The following is a 26,085-nucleotide window of genomic DNA, read 5'->3' as shown; positions in this document are numbered from 1 at the left end:
GAAGACAGTTTCACATTTTAAACCAATATGCCTTGTAAAAGCAAGCATGCTGAAGTCACAATGCATGAGATACAGTATATCATATATTGATAGGTTTGGTCAAAGTAATAAATCTTAAAAAATCCTTTTTGGCTGGCTTATCAAATATGCTTTAAAAGCATTTTGAGCTTATTTTTCTAGTATTTAGGTGAAAGGTGATTTAACATTTTCTGTCCATGCTTGAATGCACGCACACACATACACAAACACACAGAGAGACACAGATTTATAAATGCATCTTGTTCAAGGTTCAACTGTATTTTGCAATACGGAGTTCTTTGTGTTTTTCTTTTACGGTAGGTAATCTATGTGTGATAACAGCACTAATAATACAGGGTCAGGAAATTGAACACATGTATGCACAAACACACACACACACACACACACACACACACACACACACACACACACACACACACACACACACACACACACACACACACACACACACACACAAACACATTCACTTATTATGCAGTGTGAACATTATTTACAGAGATTTGTTCTTGAGGTGTGATGTTTCCCAGAATAATTAGTGTGTGTTCAAATGCCTGATTTGTTTGTAAAGGTTTTGCAGTTAATTAAACCTGCTTACTATCCCTTCTCTTTGGCAGGAATGTTCCGGCAGGGGTGCTCTGCATTTCGTGTGATCACACCCAACATTGATGAAGAGGCAGCCATGATGGAGGATGTGGGCATGCAGGATGTTCACTTCAATGAGGTTCAAATCAGCCCCTTTTATATTGACTCTGCATCAGCACTGGAATGAACTCTCTTTTATAACGACAGTAATAATCCATGGTAGAAAATGTTCTCAGATTTCTTATCTAATCAGTATCAATTGGCCCTTTCCAGTGGGTGTGGTAGTAAAGGAAGTCCAGATAATGAGCCCTGATTAGACCTGAAGTCCCTCATCACTGTGAATAATCAGTTTGCATGTGTAATGAACTCTTTGTGTAACATTTGCATGTTGTTAAGTGCTTACATTTGTGATAAAAGATCATCTCAGCTGTTGGACTTTTGGACTTCAGATTTTGAGTAACCTAGGCATTTTGTAGGAAACCTCAAGAAGGCACTTTAGGAACCATTATCCTCTTTTAGGATACTTAGAGTAAGCTAAATGACAGATTAGTTTTATCTGTAGCATGATTTGTTGAAGGAAGATGGTTTGCTGTATGTAGAGGTATCATGTAAATGCAATACTGTTGAAATGCAAAATTGCAGTTGAAGTCAAAAATTTACATAAACCTTGCAGAATCTGCAAAATGTTAATTATTTTACTAAAATAAGAGTGATAATACAAAATGCGTGTTATACATTTTTTTATTTAGAACGGACCTGTATAAGATATTTCACATAAAAGATGTTTACATACATTGAATTTATAAAAATGACCCTGTTCAAAAGTTTACATACACTTGATTCTTAATACTGTGTTAATGCATCGTTTTTCCTTCTGAAGCATTAGTGAGCATTGGAACCTTCTGGGATACTTGCATATGAGCCCCTCAGTTGTCCTCAGTGTGAAAAGATGGATCTTATAATCATACTGTTATTGCTGGAAAGGGTTTAAATACACAAAAATGCAGAAAAAACTAAACATTTGTGGTACCTGAAAGATTTTTTTGAAGAACAGCGGGCAGTTTAACTGTTCAGGACAAATAAGGAACTCATGAGCAACGATCACTTAAACAAAAAAACACAGCTGTGGATCATTCAGGTAACAACACAGTATGAAGAATCAAGTATATGTAAACTTTTGAACAGAATTATTTAAAAAAAATCAACTATTATATTCTCTTGTGGACTACATGTAAACATCTTTTATGTGAAATATCTTTTTCAGGTCAGTTCTAAATAAAAAAAACAACCTGCATTTTGCATGATCCCTCTTATTATAGAAAAATAATTCACATTTAGCAGATTCAGCAAGTAAACTTTTGACTTCAACCATACATATGCATCGTCTTTCTACAGGAGGTGCTGATGGAGTTGTTGGAAGCTTGTACTGATGGTTTATGGAAAGCTGAACGTTATGAACTTATTTCAGATATCTATAAACTCATCATTCCCATTTACGAACAACGCAGAGACTTTGAGGTACACACACACACACACACACACTTTACATTTACCAGAAATACACCATATTTGGACAGCACAAATGCGTTTTTGTGCTTTTGTGTAGAAACTGGCCCACCTGTATGACACATTACATCGGGCTTACACAAAAGTGATGGAAGTGATGCATTCTGGGAAGAGGCTACTTGGGACCTTCTTCAGAGTGGCATTTTTCGGCCAGGTAAGACAATGCAATAGTTTCAACTACTCAAGCTAACAGAGACAATTTGACTGAGGACTGAGCTGCACTTTAGCAACAATGTAACTGCATTTTAATTTAAAGGGGTCATATCATGAGGTTTGAAATTAAGGTTTTAAAAAAAAGTTTGGTGCATTATTAAAACATACTGTGACTTTTATCACTCAAACTTCCTCCTCAGCCCAAAAAATGACCTTTGTATGGAAGCCAGTTTCCAAAACTGAATAAATGTTTTCAAAAAAGCAATTGCAACTTTTTATCTCAAAATTATGTTTGTCTCACTCAACAATGACTTTTTTTCTCTCAAAATTGTGATATAAACTCGCAATTGCGAGTTATAAAGTCAGAATTGTGAGAAATAAAGTCGCAATTGTGAATTTATATCTCACAATCCTGACTTTATAGATAGATATAACTTGTTAGATTTAAACTCTCAATTCTGAGAACGTCTTTTTCCCCGCTTAAAATTGGACTTTATTACTCGCAATTGCGGAAAAAAAACTGCCATTAATTGCGAGTTTTTATCGTGCAATTCTGACTTTATTTCTATAATATTTCAAGGAAAAAGTCTGAATTGCAAACTACAAAACTTGCATTTTTGAGGGAAAAAAAGTCAGAATTCAGACTTTATTTCTTGTAGTTGTGAGTTTATATCACAATTTTGAGAGAAAAATTCAGAATTGCATGATACAAACTCAATGAAAATTCAGAATTGGAAATAAAATGTGTAACTTTGCAAGTTATAACAATTGTAAGTTTATTTCTCACAATTTTGAGAGAAAAAAAATCAGAATTGTGAGAAAAAAGTCAGAATTGCGAGCTATAATCTCAATTGCTAGAAAATTCCAAGAAACAAACTTGCTTTTGTGAGAAAAAAGTCAGAATTTGGGAGTTTGCAATTCTGACTTTATTTCTAGCAATGGTGAGTTTATATCACGCAGTTCTGAAAAAATATAAACTCCTGATATAAACTCGCAATTGCAAGTTATGAAGTCAGAATTGCGAGATATAAAGTCACAATTCTGACTTTATAACTTGTAACTGCGAGTTTATATCACACAGTTCTAGGGAAAAAAATTATCAGAATTACAAGTATATATTGCAATTCTGACTTTATAACTCACAATTGTAAGTTTATATCTCACAAAAAGTCAGAAGTCAGAGTTTGTATCACCCAATTCAGAGAACAAAAGTCAGAATTGTGAAATTAAAAAAAAATTTTTTTTGCATTTTTTACTCAGTGTCAGAAAAAGCTTTTTTGAACTTTGGGACCATCTATTGAAATTTAGCTGCAAAAATATTTTATTTTGCAAGAAGAAAAAAGATCAAAGCCCCCAAAAGTTATATAAGAATCCATATTTACACTGGAAGAATGCTTACTCATTTATCAGAAACTTGCCCAACAACAATCTTCTAAGTGAAGGTGGAAAAGATCACCTAAAACTAAATTTAAATGTTTTAGGCAGAAACAATACTTCACACAAGTTACAATTAAATTAAATAAGACAAATGTATGATGTGACCTCTTTAAAGATGGAAAGGGGATTTAGGCATTCCTGCATGCATGATAATATACCCTGCATGATAACAAAAGTCTTGTTTAAAGCATGTGTAAGGCATTGTGGGTCTCGGTTAATCGATCTTTTCTGCTCTCTTTTCTTTCCAAAAGGCTGCGGTAAGTGTTGTTGTGAACTGTGTGTGTGCTTTCTTACTCATTCTCAGTCAAATCATAGTCTCACTAAACTACTGCTTGTTTGTCTGCTTGCGTAATGCCTTTAGATTAGGAAGAGCCTTTTTCCGTGTGCTGCTAACGCCTTCATCAATCTTTAAACGCATAACACATCCTCTCATCTGAACATCCTGTCATCCTGTCACTTCTTGAGCTAGACAGCACTCTTGATGCATTGTTTACTTTGGAAGCCATTTTTAAATGGGTTTGGACCATAAAAATGAGCTAGGCAACACTTAGAGAGCACTTTTGCTATACGCTGTGTCCATTAATCTCACAGAAGCCATGCGATTTTATGGCTTGAGCTGTTTCAACGAAAACACTATGAAAGCTTTGTGTGCTGAATAAGTGCTGATGTCTCAAAGGTGTCTATGTTGGACTACAGAGAATAAAAGATAGTACGGATTATATAATGATAACATGAATTCTATGAAGTGCAAAAGACAAGATATATTCGGAGCTCTTCCATGATGTGTTATCATTGAAATCCTGAATACATTGGAGCTTTTTAAGACAGTTTAATGTCAAAGTGTGTGTTCATCAGTCATAACTCTTCATTTCCACCTGTGTGATGTAGAGGTTTGTTGATTATGGGATTGAAACCAGCTCTAAGCATACTGTATGTCACACACAAATTGTGACTGGAACATTGTGTGTGTTTCAGGGTTTCTTTGAAGATGAGGATGGAAAGGAATATATCTATAAAGAACCAAAATTCACTCCTCTCTCAGAGATTTCCCAGCGTCTCCTCAAACTTTACTCGGACAAATTTGGCCAAGAAAATGTCAAAATGATCCAGGACTCCGGCAGGGTGAGAACATGCACACTCATATATTATCAGCATTCTGTGAAGAGGTTAAAGCTCAGACATTCTGAACACATGTACAGATTACACTAGTGCACATGTACACTATAAAAATGAGATGTTTATAGAACTTAAAATGATAGTTCAAGCAAAAATACATTTTCTGTCATCATTCACTCACCCTCATGTTGTAGGTACTTTCTTTCCTTTGTCTAACATAAAATATTTTGAAAAATCTTGTGCAACTGAAATCAATAGGCTCCAGTGTAATTTGGATCCCAACGTTCTTTGGCATTTCAGTGTTTGGAACCACATGAGGGAATGAATTTTCATTTTTGGGTGGAGAATAACTTTATAAATGGCTTATGTCAAGTTGACACCACCTAAAATAGTTTAAAAAGTGAAGTAAATTGTTTGGGTGTTGTCAAATTCTGCAGAAAAGTTCTTAAAACTGTAAATAACTAAATATATTTGACAGTCTGTGGCCTTTAAATATTTGAAGTCATCTAATGTGCATTTCTATGATAAATGCTTATGCCATAGAGCGCAAAGTGCTTGTAGACAATACCATCATGTGATGTGATAAACGCTCGTCACATAAAAACTCCTCACGCAAAACAAAAAGGTGCATGAAATACACAGAGACCTCAACATATGGTACATGATTAGAAATAATGTAATTAAGGAACAAACTCATCAAGACTTTACAAGACAATAGTGTACTAGTTTCATTTCAGTGAAAGTAAAACTGGCAAACAATCAAATTATGCATATTAAATATTCCAGCTCTTTTACATTCTCTGCTATGCTTGTTGTAGTATACTTTATATATGCAGTTGACGTCAACACCTTTTAACATACACCTTGCAGAATCTGCAAAATGTTAATTATTTTACTAAAATAAGAGGGATCATACAAAATGCATGTTAGTTTTTATTTAGTACTGACCTGAATAAGATATTTCACATAAAAGACCCATATAGCCCACAGAAGAAAATAATAGTTGAATTTATAAAAATTACCCGGTTCAAAAGTTTACATCCCCTTGATTATTAAAACTGTGTTAGTACCTGAATGATCCACAGCTGTTTTGTTTTGTTTAGTGATAGTTGTTCATGAGTCCCTTGTTTGTCCTGAACAGTTAAACAGCCTGCTGTTCTTTAGAAAAATCCTTCAGGTACCACAAATTCTTTGGGTTTTCAGTTTTTTTGTGTATTTGAACCCTTTTTAACAATAACTGTATGATTTTGAGATCCATCTTTTTACACTGAAGACAATTAAGGGAATTTAATGCGACTATAACAAAAGGTTCAAACACTTACTGATGCTTCAGAAAAAAAAACATAATGCATTAAGACCCCTTGGGTAAGAACCCTTTCAATTTGAAGATCAATGTAAATTTAACATAAAAAATAAGAAAATGTACACATCTTCATTCTGTTCAAAAGTTTACACCCCCCGGCTCTTAACGCATTGTTTTTCCTTCAGGAGCATCAGTGAGCAATAGAACCTTCTGTACTAGTTGCATATGAGTCCCTCAGGTGTCCTCAGTGTGAAAAGATGATCTCAAAATCATATAGTCATTGTTGGAAAAGGTTCAAATACAGAAAAATGCTGAAAAACCAAATAATTTGTGGGATTTGAAGGATTTTTTTTGGAAGAGCAGCAGGCAGTTTAACTGTTCAGAACAAACAAGGGACTCATGAACAACTATCACTAAACAAAAAAAGAAACACAGCTGTAGATCATTAAGGTATCAACACAGTCTTAGAAATCAAGCGTATGTAAGCATTTGAACAGGGTCATTTTTATAAATTAAACTATTGACTGTATACATTTCAATAAATAAATTTAAAAAAGGCAGAAATTTTGCCCCTGGTCATATATTACATAGTATAATATAAAACCAAGAATTAGTTTTACAGTGTATACACAAAGAAACACTTACAGGAAGAGCATTACAACATAGATGAGATTAGTTTTGACAACAGACCTTTTGATATGCAGCGTTTCCAGTCAGACCTTAACCCCAATGCACTTCCAGACAAGAATTCTGTTTATTCATGTTTTATCAGTGTTTTACTGTGCACTTCCGACCATGACATATCACATCTCATCTGTCACAGGTGAACCCTAAAGATCTAGAGGCAAAGTTTGCATACATCCAAGTGACGCATGTGACACCATATCTAGAGGAAAAGGAGTTGGAAGAGAGAAAAACTGACTTTGAGAGGAGCCACAACATTCGCCGTTTTGTGTTCGAAACGCCATTCACAGAGTCAGGAAAGAGGCACGGTGGGGTCGAGGAACAGTGTAAACGAAGGACGGTGCTTACTAGTGAGTGATCACTATATCTGACCCCAAAACAGTTACTGGTGTGAATTTAAAAGAATACATATAACAGAGGCTTTCTGTAACATGTAGCTTTCTGTTTTTATACTACAAAACTTCTGTTAACAATAAATACATCCGCTTTTCTGCCATCTAGCTGATTGGTTCTGACATAACTCATATATTGCCCATATAAAATTATGTAAATAAATGTACTTTTCAGCTAGCCTGGGAAATTTTCACTCTTGGCTTACATATAGTGTAATACATTTATTTACCCAGCTTTAATAATTACATTTTAGTCTGTACTTCCTGTATTAAAGGAGAAATTAACTCCCAGAACAAAAATTTATAGATAATGTACTCACCCCTTGTCATCCAAGATCCATGTCTTTCTTTCTTCTGTCGTAAAATTATGTTTTTTTTAAGGAAAACATTTCAGGATTTTTCTCTATATAACAGACTTCTATGGTGCCCTGAGTTTGAACTGCAGTTTAAATGCTGCTTCAAACTATCCCAAATGTGGTTGTAAATGATGCCAGCAGAGGATAAAGGGTTTTATCTAGCAAAATGATTGGTTATTTTCATTTAAAAAAAAATGCAATTTGAATACTTTTTAAACTCAAATGCTCAACTTGTCTTGCTCTGCCTGAACTCTGTGTATCCTGGTTCAAGACAGTATGTTGAAAAACTCCCATCGTATTTTCTCCCTCAACTTCAAAAGTCGTTTCAAAATCACCCTGCACCTCTGCAGAAATACCAACCCAGTCTTTGCAAAGTGAACATGCAAAGAAGAACACCCTTAACAAAAAAGGTAAAACAGAGATGCAGGCTCAGTTGAGGGAGAACATGAGATGGGAGTTCCCTTCCGAAGGGAACTCTCACTGCGTCCTCTAGAGGGCGCTTTTGGGGAACGCTGCAGCGTGCCTCGAGTCTGAAGAATGCATAGAAAAACTACATGAAATGGCCGGCGCCAGCGTATGACGTCACCGCGGCGCGTCAGTCGCTGCCGTTGCGTCACTACCGGGCGACCATAACATAAAAGAGGCGCCCGTGCAACACAATACATCTTCGCTGTCTTCAGCTTTCCCGGTTTGGATGTGCATTGGAAGAAACGGTAAGAATCCTTTCTTTAAACTACTATCATGGCAAGCACTAGCAAGTCGTTTAAGCGGTGTGTTCATCCGTGTCCTCGTTATTTGACACCTGATGACACACATGAGCTTTGCGTATTCTGTTTGGGCGAAGAGCACACACGCGATGTCCTTGAGGGGGCATTGTGTGTACATTGTGAGCGCTTCCCTATGAAGAAGCTCCGGTCTCGTCTGTCTCTCTTTCTGAGGAAAGATGAGCATTCACTTGCCCCTCGCGGTTCGGGTCCTGCCGTTGCCGAGGCACGGAGGAAACTGAGCTCGTGGGGCTCGCAAGTGGAACTGGCTGACGAACTTGAGAAGGGTCTCTCTCTCTCGCCAGCCGGAGACGATGACAGGCTCCTAGCTGATGATGATGCGTTATCGCTGACGTCGTCAGATCCAGGAGCAAGTGCTCTTTTGGGTTCCACCCAAGAAGAACAGGAAGTGCTAGAGATGGATGAAGACGCTGAGGCTGAATCCTCTCTACCTTCCTGCCCTGCATATGAAGAGCTGCTGGAGGTTATGGACCGCGCCACGGCCAGGCTCGACCTGCCGTGGAAGCGGGCTAGAAAGATAACGCCGCGGGGTCGCCTCGACGAGCGGTATCTTTCAGGCCATAACCACCCAGCTCCGGTGAGTCTCCCATTCCTTCCCGATCTTCATACTGAGATCGAGAAGGGTTGGAAAAAGCCGTACTCGGCGCGCATTCATAGTTCGTCCATGGCGAACTATGCTAATATCGAGGGATTGCGTGACCACGGCTATGAGAGGATGCCCCCTGTGGAAGAGACGCTAGCCTGCTATCTCTCCACAGGGCGGGCCTCCTCTCTCAAGACTCCCTCTCTGCCTTCTCCGGCCCTGCAATTAACATCCCGGCTGAACGGCAGAGCATATGCAGCAGCAGGTCAGGCGGTGGGTGCACTGCACACCATGGCAGTGCTCCAAGCCTACCAAGCCGATCTGCTGAAAGACCTGGACAACGGTCAGGGTCTTTCCCCTGACCAGGTGGCTGAGCTCCGTCGCACCACGGATCTCGCTCTCCGTGCCACCAAGCAGGCCGCTACCCATATGGGCAGGGCCATGGGGGCTATGGTGGCTACGGAGAGACATCTGTGGTTGAACCTGGCTGATGTCGGGAGGAAAGAGAAGGGCTTTCTTCTCGACGCACCGGTTTCGCCATCTGAGCTTTTCGGTGCCTCCGTCGAGACGGTGGTTGAAAAGTTCAGAGAAGCGAAGACGCGCTCAGCTGCCTTCAAGTCCTTTATCCCTCGAAGGCCCAGGTCTCAGCCCGAACACCACAGGGGTCCTGCGCCGCCTCCTTCTGAGGAACAGAGGCAGGTGCAGAAGGCTAGTGTTGCATCCCGCGCTCCTCCTCCCCCTGCGAGCAGGTCTAGGAGGCGACGCGGATCGAGAGGTGGCAGACAGGATTTAAGGGAAGTCATCCAAGCGAGACAAAATTCTCGCAGGGGTCAGAGTAATACCTAATAAAACCTCTCCTTCCCTCGGTCCAGTCGGGTCGCCATTTTAATTCCCCTGTCGCCATTTAAGCTTCCTGCACTCCCCGGACCTATGATGTTCTTTGGTGGTTCTACCTGTATAGAACCCTAGTTTACTGACGGTCTGGAATCAGGCGGTCTCTGAGGGGAGTCCCGCCTCTTTCTATGAAGCAGGATGCTCTTAAATGGGTGAGTATGATCCGTTTTTTACTTTGAAGGAACTTCATACTGTCTCAGGCCTGTGTATGTTTTTTTCTCTCCACAGAAGAAATACGACGAGTCTACGGCAGATGCCCCCCTCTGATCCTATGGATTAAGGTTACGGCAGTGTTTTGCCCTCTCCACTCCACAGGCTGTGCGGTAAACCAACCCTTACAGCATACATTACACATAGGACCTTGTCCTCTTCAAGGTAAGCTCCCTAAGTCTTTCTTGGGTTTGCCCTTGATATGGTTATGCTGTCCTTTGCAGGCCTAGTGTAGACTTATGCCCTATTGAGACAGGAGCATAACTCCCTAGTTACGCCCCCCTTATGGCTGGATAGGCGTGTTGCCTGCAGGGTTAGGTTGCGTGTTGTATTTTTCCCTCAGAAAAAGGTGGAAACATCTCGACGGAGCACCCCTCCCTTCATACGGTTGTATGGTGGTGTCCGTCTACACAACACTTGTTCCAGCACTATCAGGCTTCCCCCTTCAGTGGTTAAACGAGCAAAAGGAAATTTTCCTTTCTCCCTAGGTAAGCATCTTAAGATATTTATGGTTAAGATTGCACTTGTATGTTTAACTCTGTTGCAGACGGCCTGCGTGCGAGGATCCGCTTCGTGTCCTCTCCTAAATACGGTTTCCATGGAAACTGAGTGTCTACACCTGTTGAGACAGGCGTTCACTTGAATAGGAGTGCAGCAGACCGGAGTGCTCGCTGCGAACCCGGAGCAGGTTTGGTTGCTCCCTTTTCGGCGGAAAAGGTTCTTATTTGAGCTCCACCTGGTGACATGCTTTCCAGCTGGGGTATTGATTCTCGGTCCATTTGGTGTGCGCTCCCCTTTCTGAGGAAGGGGTTTTTATGTAAATCTGAGTGCCACTTTGTGACTCTCTTCAAGTCGCCTCATTCTAAGCCTGAGGGCTGAGGCAGCACTTCATGTAGGATCTACACCCAGGCTGACGAATGTCTCCCCTACAGAGGGTTTGAGCATCTTTCAAAGCCGTCACTCTAGGATCGATTCTCGCCCCCCAGGCCTAGTTCCACTTCCCTTTCTGAGGAAAGGTTTACGAAGTGTCTGAACTAGGAAGCTGCCCTTATTCATTCCGGAGCTTCCCAGAAACTTTCAAGGCAAACAGTGCTCCCCTTTCTGAGGGAAGGGTTTGTTAAGGTTAAGAGCTCACGTTCCTCCCTGTGTGCAGGATTGCTGGAACATATCTGAGCTCCCCTAATCCAGGGTTTCCTTCAGAGCAACTTCCCAGGACTGAGTGCTCCCCCTTCTGAGGAATGGGTTTTGTTAAGGTTAAGAGCTCGCGTTCCTCCCTGTGCGCAGGATTGCTGGAACGGACCTGACCTCCCCTAATTCAGGGTTTCCTTCAGAGCAACTTCCTAGGACGGAATGTTTCCTCCCTCCTAGGGTAGGAATCTACCAGGGACAGACCCTTGAGAGTTATGAATCTGCTACAAGGATGTTGGCGTGCCCCCTTTCCAGGGTTTACTTATAAGAGCACCACTCCTTGGTGGCCAAGTTCTCCTCCCTGTTTCCCAGGGTAGGAGCTTGACCTTCATGCTTCAGGTTTCTACTCTCCAGCCGTTATTCTGGATGTATGCTCCCCTCTATGAAGGGTAACAGTGAGAGCATTCGCTCCTGTTCGGTTGTGCAGCTCCCCTTCTGGGAAGGGTCTTCTATGAGCACCAACCCACCTTCGTGAGATTGCCAGACCTTCATACAGGTCGCGTGGACCGGGCTGTGCACGCTTCCCCCCTTTTTTCATTAAGGGTTCCCTAAAAGACAGCAGTGCCCCCTTCTGGAGAAGCGATCCTCCCTATGGATCAGGGTCAGGATTTTTGTCCTCTATTATCGTCCACCATTTCAGGATGGTCTCAGCTCCATGTTCATCTCTGTCGACAGATAGCTTGCGAGCTTCTGTCCAGGGGAGGGTTAGTGTGGCAATCCCCTAACCATCAGGGTCATACCCTTTCTGTCTCTTCAGACGGCATGGAGCTGATAGTGAAACCCCCTGGGAAAACACTCCCCTTAAATCCGATCATGTCGGTAAGCGTCCCACGCTATGCCTGGGCGTCTTCCAGTTAAAACCACAAGTGTGGTAAGTGCACACACACCTGGGGCACTTCTATAAAATCCACGTGTTGGTAGGTTCCCACCAAGTTTGAGTTCCTCTTTTAAATCCTTTTTGGTATGGGTCACACGCTTTGCCTTGTTCCCATCTATTGAAGTCGGCTTACAACCCCGGTTCCCTGGGTTCGACTCCTTTGATATCTTAGCTGATGTCTTCTGACCATCCACTATTGGGGCGCGCCACTACTAGTGGCCCTTTGAACGGACCCAGGACAGGTTTCTGCCCTCTTATGGGAGCCAGTTCCTGAGGGAACTAGGCCCTATGTTGCGGTAGTTTCTGGTTCTGACAAGTCTAAGTTTCCTTCGAAGCTTAGCCGTTTCCCTCAGAAGGAATTACTATAATTCCAAGCCTGAGCTGTGCCCTGGGTTCTACCCAGTCTGTAAGTGGGTAACAGGTCAGGCCTCTGGCCGGGAGGGGTAACGTTTTGACAGCCGTCACCACGTCCTAGTAGGGGCAATTCCTCTCAGAATTGTTGCTTAGTGCTCGCTGGCTTAGCATGCACTCCCCTCAGCATGGCAGTGTTGGTATACCGTTCCCCAAAAGCGCCCTCTAGAGGACGCAGTGAGAGTTCCCTTCGGAAGGGAACGTCTCAGGTTACGTATGTAACCCTAGTTCCCTGAGAATAGGGAACGAGACACTGCGTCCTCTAGGCTTCCTCGCCATGCTTCGGACGGTAAAGCTTCAGACTTTGAAGATGTATTGTGTTGCACGGGCGCCTCTTTTATGTTATGGTCGCCCGGTAGTGACGCAACGGCAGCGACTGACGCGCCGCGGTGACGTCATACGCTGGCGCCGGCCATTTCATGTAGTTTTTCTATGCATTCTTCAGACTCGAGGCACGCTGCAGCGTTCCCCAAAAGCGCCCTCTAGAGGACGCAGTGTCTCGTTCCCTATTCTCAGGGAACTCTCTGGGTTACTTTTCAGTAACCCTGTTCCCTGAGAGAGCGGAACGAGATGCTGCGCTTGCTAAAGCGCTATGGGAACGTCTCTATTCGTGACCAGCTGTGAATGATGTGTGTAACACGTCAACAGAGTTGACCCGGAGGTATTATAGCCTCGGTTGATGACGTCATCAGAGCGCACCGTGACACGTAGGCTATAAATAGATGAGCCGCAGGTGCATCGTCAGGATATTTTGTCTGAAGAGCAGTCCTGCTGGACATCTTCAGCACGGCATGATAGCGCAGCATCTCGTTCCGCTCTCTCAGGGAACAGGGTTACTGAAAAGTAACCCAGAGAGTTCCCTTTTGAGAGCTACACTCGATGCTGCGCTTGCTAAAGCGCTATGGGAACGAGAATACCCACGCCGCCGTGCTTGAACATGTCTGGACCCCTATGGCTGTGCAGGTGTGTTTCACAAGAACGCAAGGAGGCCTAGACATTAGCTTGCGATGTCGACTCAAGGACGTGAGAGCCCGGAGTGGCATGAACATCCAAACTATAAAATCTTATAAATGTGTGCGGAGAGGACCAGCCTGCCGCACCACAAACTTGTAGCAGGGGAGGACCCCTTGCCAACGCATTGGACGAGGCGACCCCTCTGGTGGAGTGAGCCCTTTGACCTATAGGCGAAGCTTGACCGCGCGCCTCATAGGCAAGAGCAATAGCATCCCTAACCCAATGAGACATAGTCTGCTTGGAGGCAGCTGCCCTTCTGTTATGGATACCATAACAGATGAAAAGTTGCTCTGACTTACGCCACTGGCTAGTGCGGTGGACGTAAGCCTGAAGAGCACGGACTGGACACAGTCTATGAGATACCTGCTGCTCCGGCGTTAAAAAACGGTGGAGGACAGAAGGCTTCAAGAATGACCGGATGACCAGCCGAGAATGGAACCTTGGGCAGATAATCAGGATGAGGATGCAAATTACTTTCACCATACCTGGGGCAAAGTCTAAGCAGGATGACGAGATAGACAGAGCCTGCATATTCCCAATTCTCTTTAAAGAGGTTATTGCCATTAGAAAAACCATTTTAAAAGTCAGAAGTTCATAGACGCTGACTCCAAAGGTTCAAAAAGGGGGGTCCAACCAGACCCTCCAGGACTGTTAGATAAGTCCCAGGAAGGGATCTTGGTCTTAACTGGAGGCCTCAGTCGTCTGGCTCCGCAGAGGAAGCGAGAGATCAGAGGGTGTCTCCCGAGTGGTGCACCGTCAATTAAGGCGTGGCAAGCCGAAAGAGCGGCCACATAAACCCTAAGAGTAACAGGACATTTGCCTGTTAATAACTTACCTTGCATTAAGTCCAGTACTGAAGCAATATGGCAGTTAACTGGATCTACATTGTGCTCTGCGCACCACCTTTCAAAAGGTCCCCATTGATGGCATAATTTTTCCTAGTGGAGGGAGCCCTAGCACTTAGGATGGTCTCAATAACGGCAGGTGAAAGCCCAGTGTCCCTCAGTTGGTTCCCCTCAGGGGCCAAACATGAAGATTCCACAGGTCGGGCCTGGGATGGAATATCATTCCCCCCGCCTGAGATAGAAGGTCCCTCCTCTGCGGAATCGCCATGGCGAGCCGTCGAGGAGAGATATTATCTCTGAGAGCCATGCTTAGTTCGGCCAACATGATGCCACCAACAGGAGGCAAATCCCTTGTTGGCGAACCCTGGCTAGAACCCCTGGGGGCAGAGAAAGACTGGAGGAAACGCATACAGGCGCAATTTGCGTCATGTGTGTGATATCGCATCCAGACCCAAGGGAGCTGGGTGACTTAGAGAGAAGTAGAGGGGACATTGCGCTATCTGAAAAGAGGCGAAGAGGTCCACTTCCGTCTGATAAAAACTGTTCCAGATCTGATTCACTATCTCTGGGTGGAGTTTCCACTCCCCTGATGGAAGTGTCTGTCTGGACAGTAAATCTGCTCCCACGTTCAGGTGCCCTGGAATGTATACTGACTTGAGTGACAGGAACTTTCCTTGGGCCCAGAGAAAAAATCTGTCTCGCTATCCTGTTAGGTTGCGAGAGCGAAGACCTCCCTGGTGATTTAAGTAAGAGATTGCCGCTGTGTTGTCCACCCGCACTAGGACATAACAGCCTCTTAATTGAAGGAGAAAATATTTCAGAGCCAGAAATATAGCCATCAACTCGAGGCAGCTGATGTGCCAAACGAGCTGACGGCCCTCCCGTGCCCCTTAAGCTGGACGACCACTTAAGGCCGCTACCCAGCTCATCAGGGAGGCATCCGTCGTTAGCATTTTTGCGACGACAAGGAGCCCTTAGAGTGGGACCCAAAGTAAAATACCGGGGTCTGAACCACATAGTTAGTGTACGAAGCCATTACGGCGCGCCACTTTTATTTGCCTTAAAGGATTGGCTCTTGGATAAAATCCTTCGGCTTTTAACCACAACTGAAACTGTCTCATGAGCAACAGCACCAAGGGAATCACCGTGGATGCTGATGCCATGAAACCTAACATTGTTTGGCACTGACGAACAGTGCATTCTTGGCCTGGCCTGACTTGGTCATGGTCTACTGAATGGTCTCGATTCGAGCGGGAAGCTGCTGCGCCCACATCGTAACCGAATCCCAAAAGATTCCGAAATAAATAATTCTCAAGGTAGGAGAAAGAACACTTTCCTTGGTGTTGAGTCTCAACCCTAGAAAAATCATATGAGCTAACACGATGTTTCGTGATGGATCTCCATCTCTCGCGATTGTGCTCAGAATTGACCAATTGTTTATACAGTCCAAAACGCGAATGCCCAGGAGTCGTAATGGAGCCCTGTGCTGCATCCATGCATTTTGTGTATGTGCGGGTGACCAGGCTAGGCCGAATGGAAGAACCCGAAATTGGTACGCTTTGCCCCCTAAAGCGCACCTCAGGAATTTCCTGTGATGTGGCAATATTTCTATGAAAGAAATATATATATATATGCGTCCTTCAGATCGATTGTGACAAACCAAACGCAATGTTGAATTTGATTCACAACCAAATTGATAATTAACATCTTGAACTTGAGTGCTTTGACTGAATGGTTTAAGCCTCAAAGATCTAAGATTGGACGCAGTCCCCCATCTTACTGAGAACCAGGAAGTATCTGCTGTAACAGTCTGACTTTCTCTCTGGCAGAGGAACATGTTATATGGCCTCTGTGCTCAGAAGAGATTGTAGCTCTTGTGACAATACGTGCATCAACTCCGGCTTCACGGAAGTGAGAAACCACGCCGTTGAAACGCAGAGGATGATGACAGAATTGAATTCTGTATTTTACTGTCTTTAGCACCCAAAGGGAGATGCCTGACAGAGATTTTCATGCTGCCAGACTCTAGAGAGTGGTATAATTTTGATACTTCCTTTTGAGGGGGTGTCAGATGTTCCGCGTCCAGGATGACAGCTGGAAGCAACGGAACATCCAACATTTCACTGGAAACTTCTGCCCCCCGAAACACACGAAGTGGCGGGGAAGGAGAGTTTTATGATGTTATTAGGAAGGGGCGACAAGATCTAACTGCGCCCCCTTCCGCGAGGGGGGGGGCTACCCCACTGATTGCCGGACCATTAGGACTTCCTCTTTTTGTTAATGAAAGTCCTGAGGTCCGGCTTGGGATTTTGCTGAACGTGGTGAACCCTCCAATTCCCACGAGGGGGAGCGCGCTCAGCCACGCTCAGCTTTGAACTTCCCTGGGTTTTGAAGGACCGGGGTGAGGCTGGGTGGCAGACAGCCCCTCCCCTTGAGTGCGGCGAGGAAAGAATTTCTGAAAATTCTACATGCTTCATGTTTTTTTAATCCCCTAAAATCTGGTGACTACTGAGTCAACAGAGTCAACAAATAAGCCAGAGGAAAACACAAGGGAAAAAATCCAACAGGAATAAAGTATCTTTCTCTTTAAATCCTGTTAGATTTAGCCGCAAATGCCTCTCTGTGCTGACTAAAGCAATCATTGAACGGCCGATGGTTTACACGGGCCGTCTGCTAGGTCGCACAGAGAGACAGATCTTTGCTCAACGGAGCTCCGCCCACACTCAATTCCTTCAATAAGTCGGCCTGGTATGCCTGCAACATAGTTTCATTATGTGCAGCGCAGTACAAGCCTGACTTGCAGCTTAGTAAGCTTTACCCACTAACGTTAATGTAATACGATAGGTTTCACTTTCGGTTTAGTGGGGAAGGGCTTTTTAATTGAAGATGCCGAAGCGGGCGAGAGATAGCTCACGAGCGTCTTTTCAAACCCGAGGCATCTCCGTATACCCTCGCGAATTTACACCCACGATAGTCGAAAAAAGTCGACGTCGAAGGCACAAAGACGCGAGAAGTATATGGTTTTAATTCATGATTAAAACAGTTTATTATGTTTGGGGGTTTTTTGTTTGCATAGCCAGTCAAGCTGTAACCTGGCAACAGCACGAGCAACCACCTCTAGCAATTCCGCTACAGATTCTTTCGTGTGAGAAATGCTCAAAGGCTGGCTGCTCGAACAAAGAAAAACGTCATCCCTCTCATGAACCGAAGAAGCAAGAGCGCGCTTCGTGATCACGAGAGGGAATGTTAGGATTTGGTGACACGGCAAGCGAAAGGGACAGACCCGTCTCTTGCTCATGAACCAAATCCATATGAGAACCCCACGATGTTAATGTGGGTGCGGAATGGAAATAGTTCAGACGGGAGCGAAGCATTTAAACTGTGAGAAGATCACAGTGCTCGCATCCGCCTTTCTCTATCGCCATAACCGCATGTCCTTCCCCCAAACAAACAAAGCAGTAATCGTGTGTGTCTAACTCACTCATAGGACGAGAGCAAGGAGGCACACAGCGCTTACAGCTTTGTAGACTCATTCTCTGCTTTCAAACTGTTAAACACGTTGAACAAGAGAGAAAGAAAGAGAATGAAAGTTCTGCACACTGACTGCTGACAACTAACTCCTAACAAGATCAATAGTTTGATTTGAGAGAGAGAGAGAGTTCTTGCCACACACACGCACAGAATGATCTGAAGACAAAAGACCTGACGATGCACCTGCGGCTCATCTATTTATAGCCTACGTGTCACGGTGCGCTCTGATGACGTCATCAACCGAGGCTATAATACCTCCGGGTCAACTCTGTTGACGTGTTACACACATCATTCACAGCTGGTCACGAATAGAGACGTTCCCATAGCGCTTTAGCAAGCGCAGCATCGAGTGTAGCTCTCAAAAGGGAACTAGGGTTACATACGTAACCTGAGACGTTTTTAAACATACCTTAACTCAGTTTTGAACTGGAAAAAACAAGACAAGATGAGCGTTTGACATTAAAAAGTATATAAATTTATCAAAATAACCAATTGTTTCGCTAGATAAGACCCTTCTTCCTCGGCTGGGATCATTTACAGATGCATTTGGGACCGCATTTAAAACTCGGGGCACCATTAAGAAAAATCCTAAAATGTCCTCCTTAAAAAACATAATTTCTTTACGACTGAGAAAAGAAAGACATGAATATCTTGGATGATAAGTAGGTGAATACATTATCTGTCATTTTCTGTTTTGGAAGTGATCTTCTCCTTTAACACTGATCTTAAGCTCTGGACTGCAGTTGTGTTCAACGATTAATCTCAAGTAAACTGTTGTTAAGTGTTATAAAAGCAACTAGGACATCTCAAAGTTGAACTATGAACTTCATCCTCTGATAAATTTTCATATCATATCTTGCCATTGAAGCAGAATGACTTTCTTAGAGAGTGTGTTCTAAATAAATACCATTTCACAGTTTCAGGTTGTGCCATCCGCATTGGAACATAAATCTTGATTACTGGACAAACATGAGTAGATTTCAGCTGGGACTTAATGTGTTTGTTTTTCTAGCCATGCTTTCTCTGAACATACTACTACATTCACTTAATGTTTATTTACTCTTTCTTCTCCAATCTCTCTGTTTCAGCTACACACTGTTTCCCATATGTAAAGAAGCGCATAGCTGTGATGTATCAGCACCACACTGACCTGAGTCCTATCGAGGTGGCTATAGATGAGATGAGCGGGAAGGTGGCTGAACTCAGAGCCCTCTGTGCAACCAGTGAGGTCGACATGATCCGCCTGCAACTTAAGCTGCAGGGAAGCATTAGTGTACAGGTGTGTGTGTGTGTGTGTGTGTGTGTGTGTGTGTGTGGTCTGGTATTCATCACGTTATGTCCCCATAAGGACAGGAATACCAGTAGATTTTGACCTTGTGGGGACATTTCTCAGGTCCCCATGAGGAAACAGGCTTATAAATCATGCACAATGAGTTTTTTTGAGGAAGTAAAAGTTTGCACAATCTCCTGTGAGGGCTAGGTTTAGGTGTAGGGTAGGGTTAGGGCGATAGAAAATACGGTTTGTACAGTATAAAAACCATTACGCCTATGGAATGTCCCCATAAAACATGTAAACCAGTGTATGTGTGTGTGTGTGTGTGTGTGTGAGATACATATGAACACACATCTTTGGCCTGTTCCAGAAACAAAATACACATATACAGCTTACACATTTTTAGGTGACAAAGATACTTTGTTTTGTTCAGGCAAATCAGTTGAAACGTTTATTTTGATTAAAATACACAACTTTAATCAATATTTTACCTATTATTTGTATGTGCTTTTTATATGTTTTTTTTTGTCTTCAATAGAGCTGCCCATAGCTAATCTAAACTTGATTGAACTTTGCTTAGTCATTGCGTGCAATTGAATTGTTACTGATCATAATTGAGCTGAATAGTCATTATTGTCTTGCTACAGCTGACTGACTATATTTTAGAATGTAAATTCAATAGATAAGAAACATGCTTGTATATAATGTTTTAACTGTTAGGGTGCAGCCAATGAAAAGATTAAATTCAATTAAATTCATTGAAATTTAATTCAATTAAATAATTTTACCAGGTAAAAAAGGTAATGCTGGTAAAAAAAAAATCACCATTGATAAGCTTTCATGCCACTTTTATTACTTATTTTATTTTCATTAGCTGCAATCTAACAGTTAAAATCTACTGAACATCCTATTTTTGGTGAAAATCAAAAAATAAAAGAATGAAATAAAAATCAGAGAATACTTTTATTCAGCAAGGATGCATTATTTTTATTAAATAGTGACAGTAAAGACATTTATAATATTACAAAACTCTGTTTCTAATAAATGCTGTACATTTGAACGTTCTATTAATCAAAGAAGCCTGAGATATAATGTATCATGCTCTCCTAAAATAATTGCTAAATATTAAGAAATGATTCTTGGGCAGTGAATCAGCATATTAGTATGATTTCTGAATCATCATGACATACTAAATTATTTTTTTTAAATATATACACGGCCCTCCAAAAGTTTGGAAACACCCCTGGCAAAAGTGTGGTTTTGGACGATATCAGCATAGTGTAATTCATCTACGGGCAATCCTTCAGGAGGCTTGGAGTAATATATCAAGTCAATGTTTGAATAAACTGACAGCTTGGATGGCCAGATTATGCAGAACTGTAATAGCTGCTAATGGTGGATATTTTGATGAATTGAAAATTTAAAGTATTACAAATTATTATTACAAATAAAAAAAACTTGATTGATTCAATTGCATAAATATTCATACCCTTATCTGGGACACTTAAAATTTAGCTCAGGAGCATTCATATTGCTTGTAGATGTTAATACACTTTGAGTGAAGCTAACCTGTGGAAAATTCAATTCAATGAGTATGATTTGGAAAGGCACACACATCCTAATAAAAGGCCCAACAGCTGAAAATGCATATCAGAGTAAAAAGCAAGCCCTGAGGTTAAAAAAAAACTGTAGAGCTCAGAGACAGGATTGCATCAAGACACACATCTGGGGAAGCTTTCAGAAAAAATCTGCTGCATTGAACATTCACATAAGCATGTTGTCTCTGTTACCCTTAATGGAAGAAGTTTGAAACACCGATCTGGGCTTTATGGTGGTGTGGCAAGGCTCAATCTCTCCTTAGTGAAGACACATGAAAACACACTTGGAATTTGCAAAATTGTAGGATGTAGGACCCTCAGACTTTGAGGAACAAGATTCTCTGGTCTGATGAAACTCAATTCCATTTATAATCTATGGAGAAAACCTGCTCATCACCTCCAGAGTACCATCCCAAAAGTAAAGTGTGGTGGTAGCAGCCTCATGCTGTAGGGCAGGGACTGAGATACTAGTCAGAGCAGAAGAAAAGCTCAATGCACCAAAATATTGAGATAGCCTTAATAAAAACCCAGTCCAGAGCATTCAGAACCTCAGACTGGCACCTTCCAACAGGACAATGACCCTGAGCACACAGCAGGAGTGGCTTTTAGACAACTCCGTTAATGTCACTGAGTGGCTCAGCCAGAACCTGGCCCTGAACCCAATCAAACATTTCTGGAAAAACCTGAAAATGTCTGCCAGACCCCATCCAAGCTGTAAGAGCTTGCGAGGTAAAGAGGTGAGAAGAAGAATGGCAGAGAATTGCCAAATGTCGATATGCAAATGTTGCATCATACCCCAAAAGATTCAAGGCTGTAACGGTACTTCAACTAAGTACTGAGTTAAGGGGATTAATGCTTTTGTGCAATTGTTTTTGCTTTGTCATTATGGTGTATGGAGTGTAGATTTATGTGAGAAAAAAACTAATTTAAAACATAAGGCAGCAACATAACAAAAAAGGCATATGAATACTTTTGCAAGGCACTGTAGTGTATAACTAAAAAATAAAAATAAAACTTATTTATAACTAGTTGTTCAACTCACCAAAAATATTAAGGCATTCAGCAGTAGGAACATCTTCTATTGTATAATAATGCAACAACCTTGTGACATCTAACAATAAAATGACTGACAGTAGACAACAAGGCACCTCACTAGTTATTGAAACAAAGCATTGTGTTGATTCACACACGTTCACCCCAAGTTTGGCATGTTTAGTATTAATTTGAGACATTATTTAGTTCCTTTCTTCCTTGTAGGGCAATTTTGCATGGATTTGCTTATTTTTATAGAGACATTTTCAGCCATTTATTTTCCTGCAAGAACAGCAAACTTTCAGCCAAATACACTTTTTACCATTACATCACACACATTTAAACTGACCTGTAAATGATTTTTTTTTTCCTAAATACTTCTTTTTCTTCAGGTCAATGCTGGGCCACTTGCATATGCCAGAGCTTTCCTTGATGACGCCTGCGCCAAAAAATACCCAGATAACAAAGTCAAACAGCTTAAAGAGGTCTTCAGGTACATAAATACCATCTGAAAGGCCTTCCAAAATCTCCACACAAATGCATGGTTTCTTATTCTGTGTCTGTGGTGTTTATGTATGCAGGCAGTTTGTTGAGGCATGTGGACAGGCGCTAACTGTGAATGAAAGGCTGATCAAGGAGGACCAACAGGAATATCATGACGAGATGAAAGCCAGTTACAAAGACCTGGCCAGAGAGCTTTCACACATCATGCATGAACAGGTAACTACACATGCAGTTGAAGTCAAACGTTTACATACACCTTGCAGAATCTGCAAAATGTTAATTATTTTACCAAAATAAAAAGGATCATAAAAAATGCATGTTATTTTTAATTAGTACTGACCTGAATAAGATATTTCACATAAAATATGTTTACATATAGTCCACAAGAGAAAATAATAGTTGAATTAATAAAAATGACCCTGTTCAAAAGTTTACATACACTTGATTCCTAATACTGTGTTGTTACCAGAATAATCCACAGCTGTGTTTTTTTTGTTTAGTAAAAGTTCATGAGTCCCTTGTTTGTCCTGAACAGTTAAACTGCCCGCTGTTCTTCAGAAAAATCCTTCAGGTCCCACAAATTCTTTGGTTTTCCAGCATTTTTGTGTATTTGAACCCTTTCCAACAAAGACTGTATAATTTTGTGAACCATCTTTTCACACTGAGGACAACTGAGGGACTCATATGCAACTATTACAGAAGGTTTAAATGCTCACTGATGCTTCCAAAAGAAAAGCAATGCATTAAGACCACTAAGATTTGTAGATCAGTGTAAATTTAACTTATTTTGTCTTCTAGGAAACATGTAAGTAACTTCCGAGCTTCTGACGAGCAGTACTAAATGAAAAAATGTGATATATCAACAAACTAAGAAAAATGTACATATCTTCATTCTGTTCAAAAGTTTACACCCCTGGGTCTTAATGCATTGTGTTTTTTTCTGAAGCATTAGTGAGCATTTTAACCTTCTGTAATAGTTACATATGAGGCCCTCAGTTGTCCTCAGCGTAAAAAGATGGATCTCAAAATCATACAGTCATTGTTGGAAAAGGTTCAAATACACAAAAATGCTGAAAAACGAAAGAATTTGTGGGACCTGAAGGATTTTTCCAAAAAACAGCGGGCAGTTTAACTGTTCAGAAAAATCAGGTAACAACACAGTATTAAAAATCAACTGTATGTAAACTTTTAAACAGGGTGACAGTTACTTTAAATGGTAATATTTCACAATATTTTACTGTATTTTAATTAAATAAATTCCATAAATTCAAATTAAAGCCTTGTACAGCAAAAGAGACTTCTTTTAAAAAACATTTAAAATTCCAAACTTTTGACACCTAATGTATATACACTAGAAGGTTGTTTGATTGATGTTTAATATTCATGATACTCGTTCTCTCTCTTTTTGTGCTGGCCTCTGTAGATCGGATGGTAATAATGCATTAAATTGATCATTTTTAAAACAATACGGTACAGTTCAAGTGTCAGTTTGATTTGTTCTTCCTCACCCTGTGTTCTTCCTCTTCATCAGATCTCCACAGTGGAGGGCGGAACTAAGAGCTCTCTTTCTGATTCGCTGCATATTTTCAATGCCATCAGTGGCACGCCCAGCGGCACCACCCTGCATGGCATGCCTAGCTCCGCCTCCTCTGTGTGACTCTCACCCCTGGCCTTAAACCTCTGACCCAGCCCACAGCCAGAGAGACAGATGGACAGACAGACTGAAATGCATCAAAAGTGAAAAAACAAGAAAAGAATGGTATTTCATTGTCCAACACACACACCTGAATAAATCGCCCATCAATCAGCATCCAGGACACTGGAATAGAGCAGGTGTGTCCGGTCTTTGGAATGTCCAGATGATATTCCCATATGACTCGTGTTCTTCTCTCATTCACTTTAGTCCTCCATTCACAGGTGTTTCCTGTATCGCTTTTATTTCTTTCGCAACCAGAACTTGAAAAATCTGCCTTTTTACTTTCACATTCCTCAATTCTCATGTTCCATCTTTCCGTATATTTCCCCATTCTGTAAGTTCATTGCTGCTCTGTTCTGAGAGAGAGGCTCTGACATCACTTCCTGTGTCTGAGGCAGCAGCCATCCATGGAATGGTAGTGATGCTTTAGTGTAGTAGGAAGTTTGAGCTTTACTGTACAAAATACCCATGATCATCTGAGCCACTCAAGCTTTTTCCATTTCTGTCATTTTTCTTTTTTTTTTTTTTAAAGCCAAGAAACAATTGCTGTTTCTTTGTAGCGGAGTGCAATAATTCTCTTTGTTTGTCCTGTTTTGGTTAAAGATCTCTTGCCAAAGTGAGAAGGCTAGATGTGAAATATCGAAATATATATGGACAAAAGAGACAAACACAAGGATTTTTATAACCGTTTATGTTTGTTTAAATGTAAATTGTTTTATATCGAGGGTTAGATATGGGGGGGTATTTTTATTTAAAAGAATCTGTTCTGGAAATATATTAATGTCCCTAAAATCTCTGAATAAATGTATTATCTTATATTAGTTTTCGTGTGTTTTTCATTCTTATCAGTTGCTTCCCTTAAACATACTTTATCTCTATAACTCTGAACTTTATTATTTACCAACCAAGATCCTTAGGTCATTTAAACCTGATTCAGTTTTGTCATTTATTCAATATTTATGGTCTTTTTAATGTATGGTTTATGGCCCACCATACTGTGTTTCTCTTACCCTAGATTATGAGGCCTTTAGCACGATTGCAAAACCATACAGCCCATTATTAATGCTATCATATCTGATTGCTGCCATTTTTAAAGCACCCTGTTAGTGCTGGACAATATACCGATTCAAACGGTAAAGTTTTAAAATTCCATCCAAATGTCAACCTTACCATGAAAACAATAACAATTTTACCATAGGTTTTTACTATAGCACAGATGTCAACATTTGGTCATTCAAATACCCATTTTCCATAGTCTGGTAAGTGCTATTTTCAGGCATGTCACATCCATAACAGTACATATTCCTCATAAATAGACACATCAAAATTAAAATAAAGGAACAATTATATTTAATTCCACGAGCGCGGGGCTCTCTGCCCTTACGAAAAAGAAGTTTATTCAAGTTTGCTATTAGTATACTTCTTTTAAACTTAAAAATAGGAAAGTACACTTTCAGTACTTTTTTATGTACTTCTCAGAAATGTGCTTCATATACTTCTCATGACATTTAAGTACACTTGACTTATACTTGTTTGCTATACTTGTGCTCTGAGAATCAGTTTTCATTGTTGTACGCTAGGAGCACTATTACACATCTTCTGTACAGAATTTCCAAAACACAAGTGAAGGAAAAACTGAAACAACAGATGCTTCCCCATGTAATCCAACACAGTAGTCAGACATAAAACAGCATCAAAACCATAGATATGTAAAACTGTGTTACGGAATAAAATGTTGATTCATGAAGAGGTAATAATGACTGTTAAACTTTGGGGTGTTAATCAACTCCATTTACATTTGAATTATCATGAACAGTCTTTTTGTTCAAAATGTTGTTTATTTATTTATTATTTATGAAACTTACCCACGTTTAATAAAATTAAAAAAAACAATGCATGAAGCTACAATTTTAGCTTACAAGCAGATACCAGATATATAACAAAATTAATTCAAATTAATACCTAAATAGTGACATAGTGGGAGACTTTAAGTATGATATAAAGTTTAGTTAAAGA

At 41.2% G+C, this 26,085-nt stretch overlaps 1 protein-coding gene across 1 annotated transcript in view; it reads left to right on the top strand.

Moving 5' to 3' along the window:
- The window catches only part of dock9b (dedicator of cytokinesis 9b), a 92,336-nt gene extending 67,446 nt beyond the window's left edge, over positions 1 to 24,890 (top strand). The window contains exons 45-53 of the mRNA XM_073851840.1: positions 654 to 760; positions 2,017 to 2,139; positions 2,228 to 2,341; positions 4,753 to 4,899; positions 7,020 to 7,230; positions 19,055 to 19,245; positions 22,262 to 22,362; positions 22,451 to 22,589; positions 23,905 to 24,890. Coding sequence (XP_073707941.1) covers positions 654 to 760; positions 2,017 to 2,139; positions 2,228 to 2,341; positions 4,753 to 4,899; positions 7,020 to 7,230; positions 19,055 to 19,245; positions 22,262 to 22,362; positions 22,451 to 22,589; positions 23,905 to 24,030 — 1,259 coding nt within the window. The 3' untranslated portion in view covers positions 24,031 to 24,890. The remainder of the gene's footprint in view (positions 1 to 653; positions 761 to 2,016; positions 2,140 to 2,227; positions 2,342 to 4,752; positions 4,900 to 7,019; positions 7,231 to 19,054; positions 19,246 to 22,261; positions 22,363 to 22,450; positions 22,590 to 23,904) is intronic.
- The last annotated feature ends 1,195 nt before the right edge of the window (positions 24,891 to 26,085 follow it).

This window comes from Garra rufa, chromosome 12 (assembly GCF_049309525.1).
Source record: "Garra rufa chromosome 12, GarRuf1.0, whole genome shotgun sequence".
Lineage (NCBI taxonomy): Eukaryota > Metazoa > Chordata > Actinopteri > Cypriniformes > Cyprinidae > Garra > Garra rufa.
The sequence above is the reverse complement of the archived record's forward strand: the minus strand, read 5'-3'. Positions and strand labels throughout refer to the sequence as shown.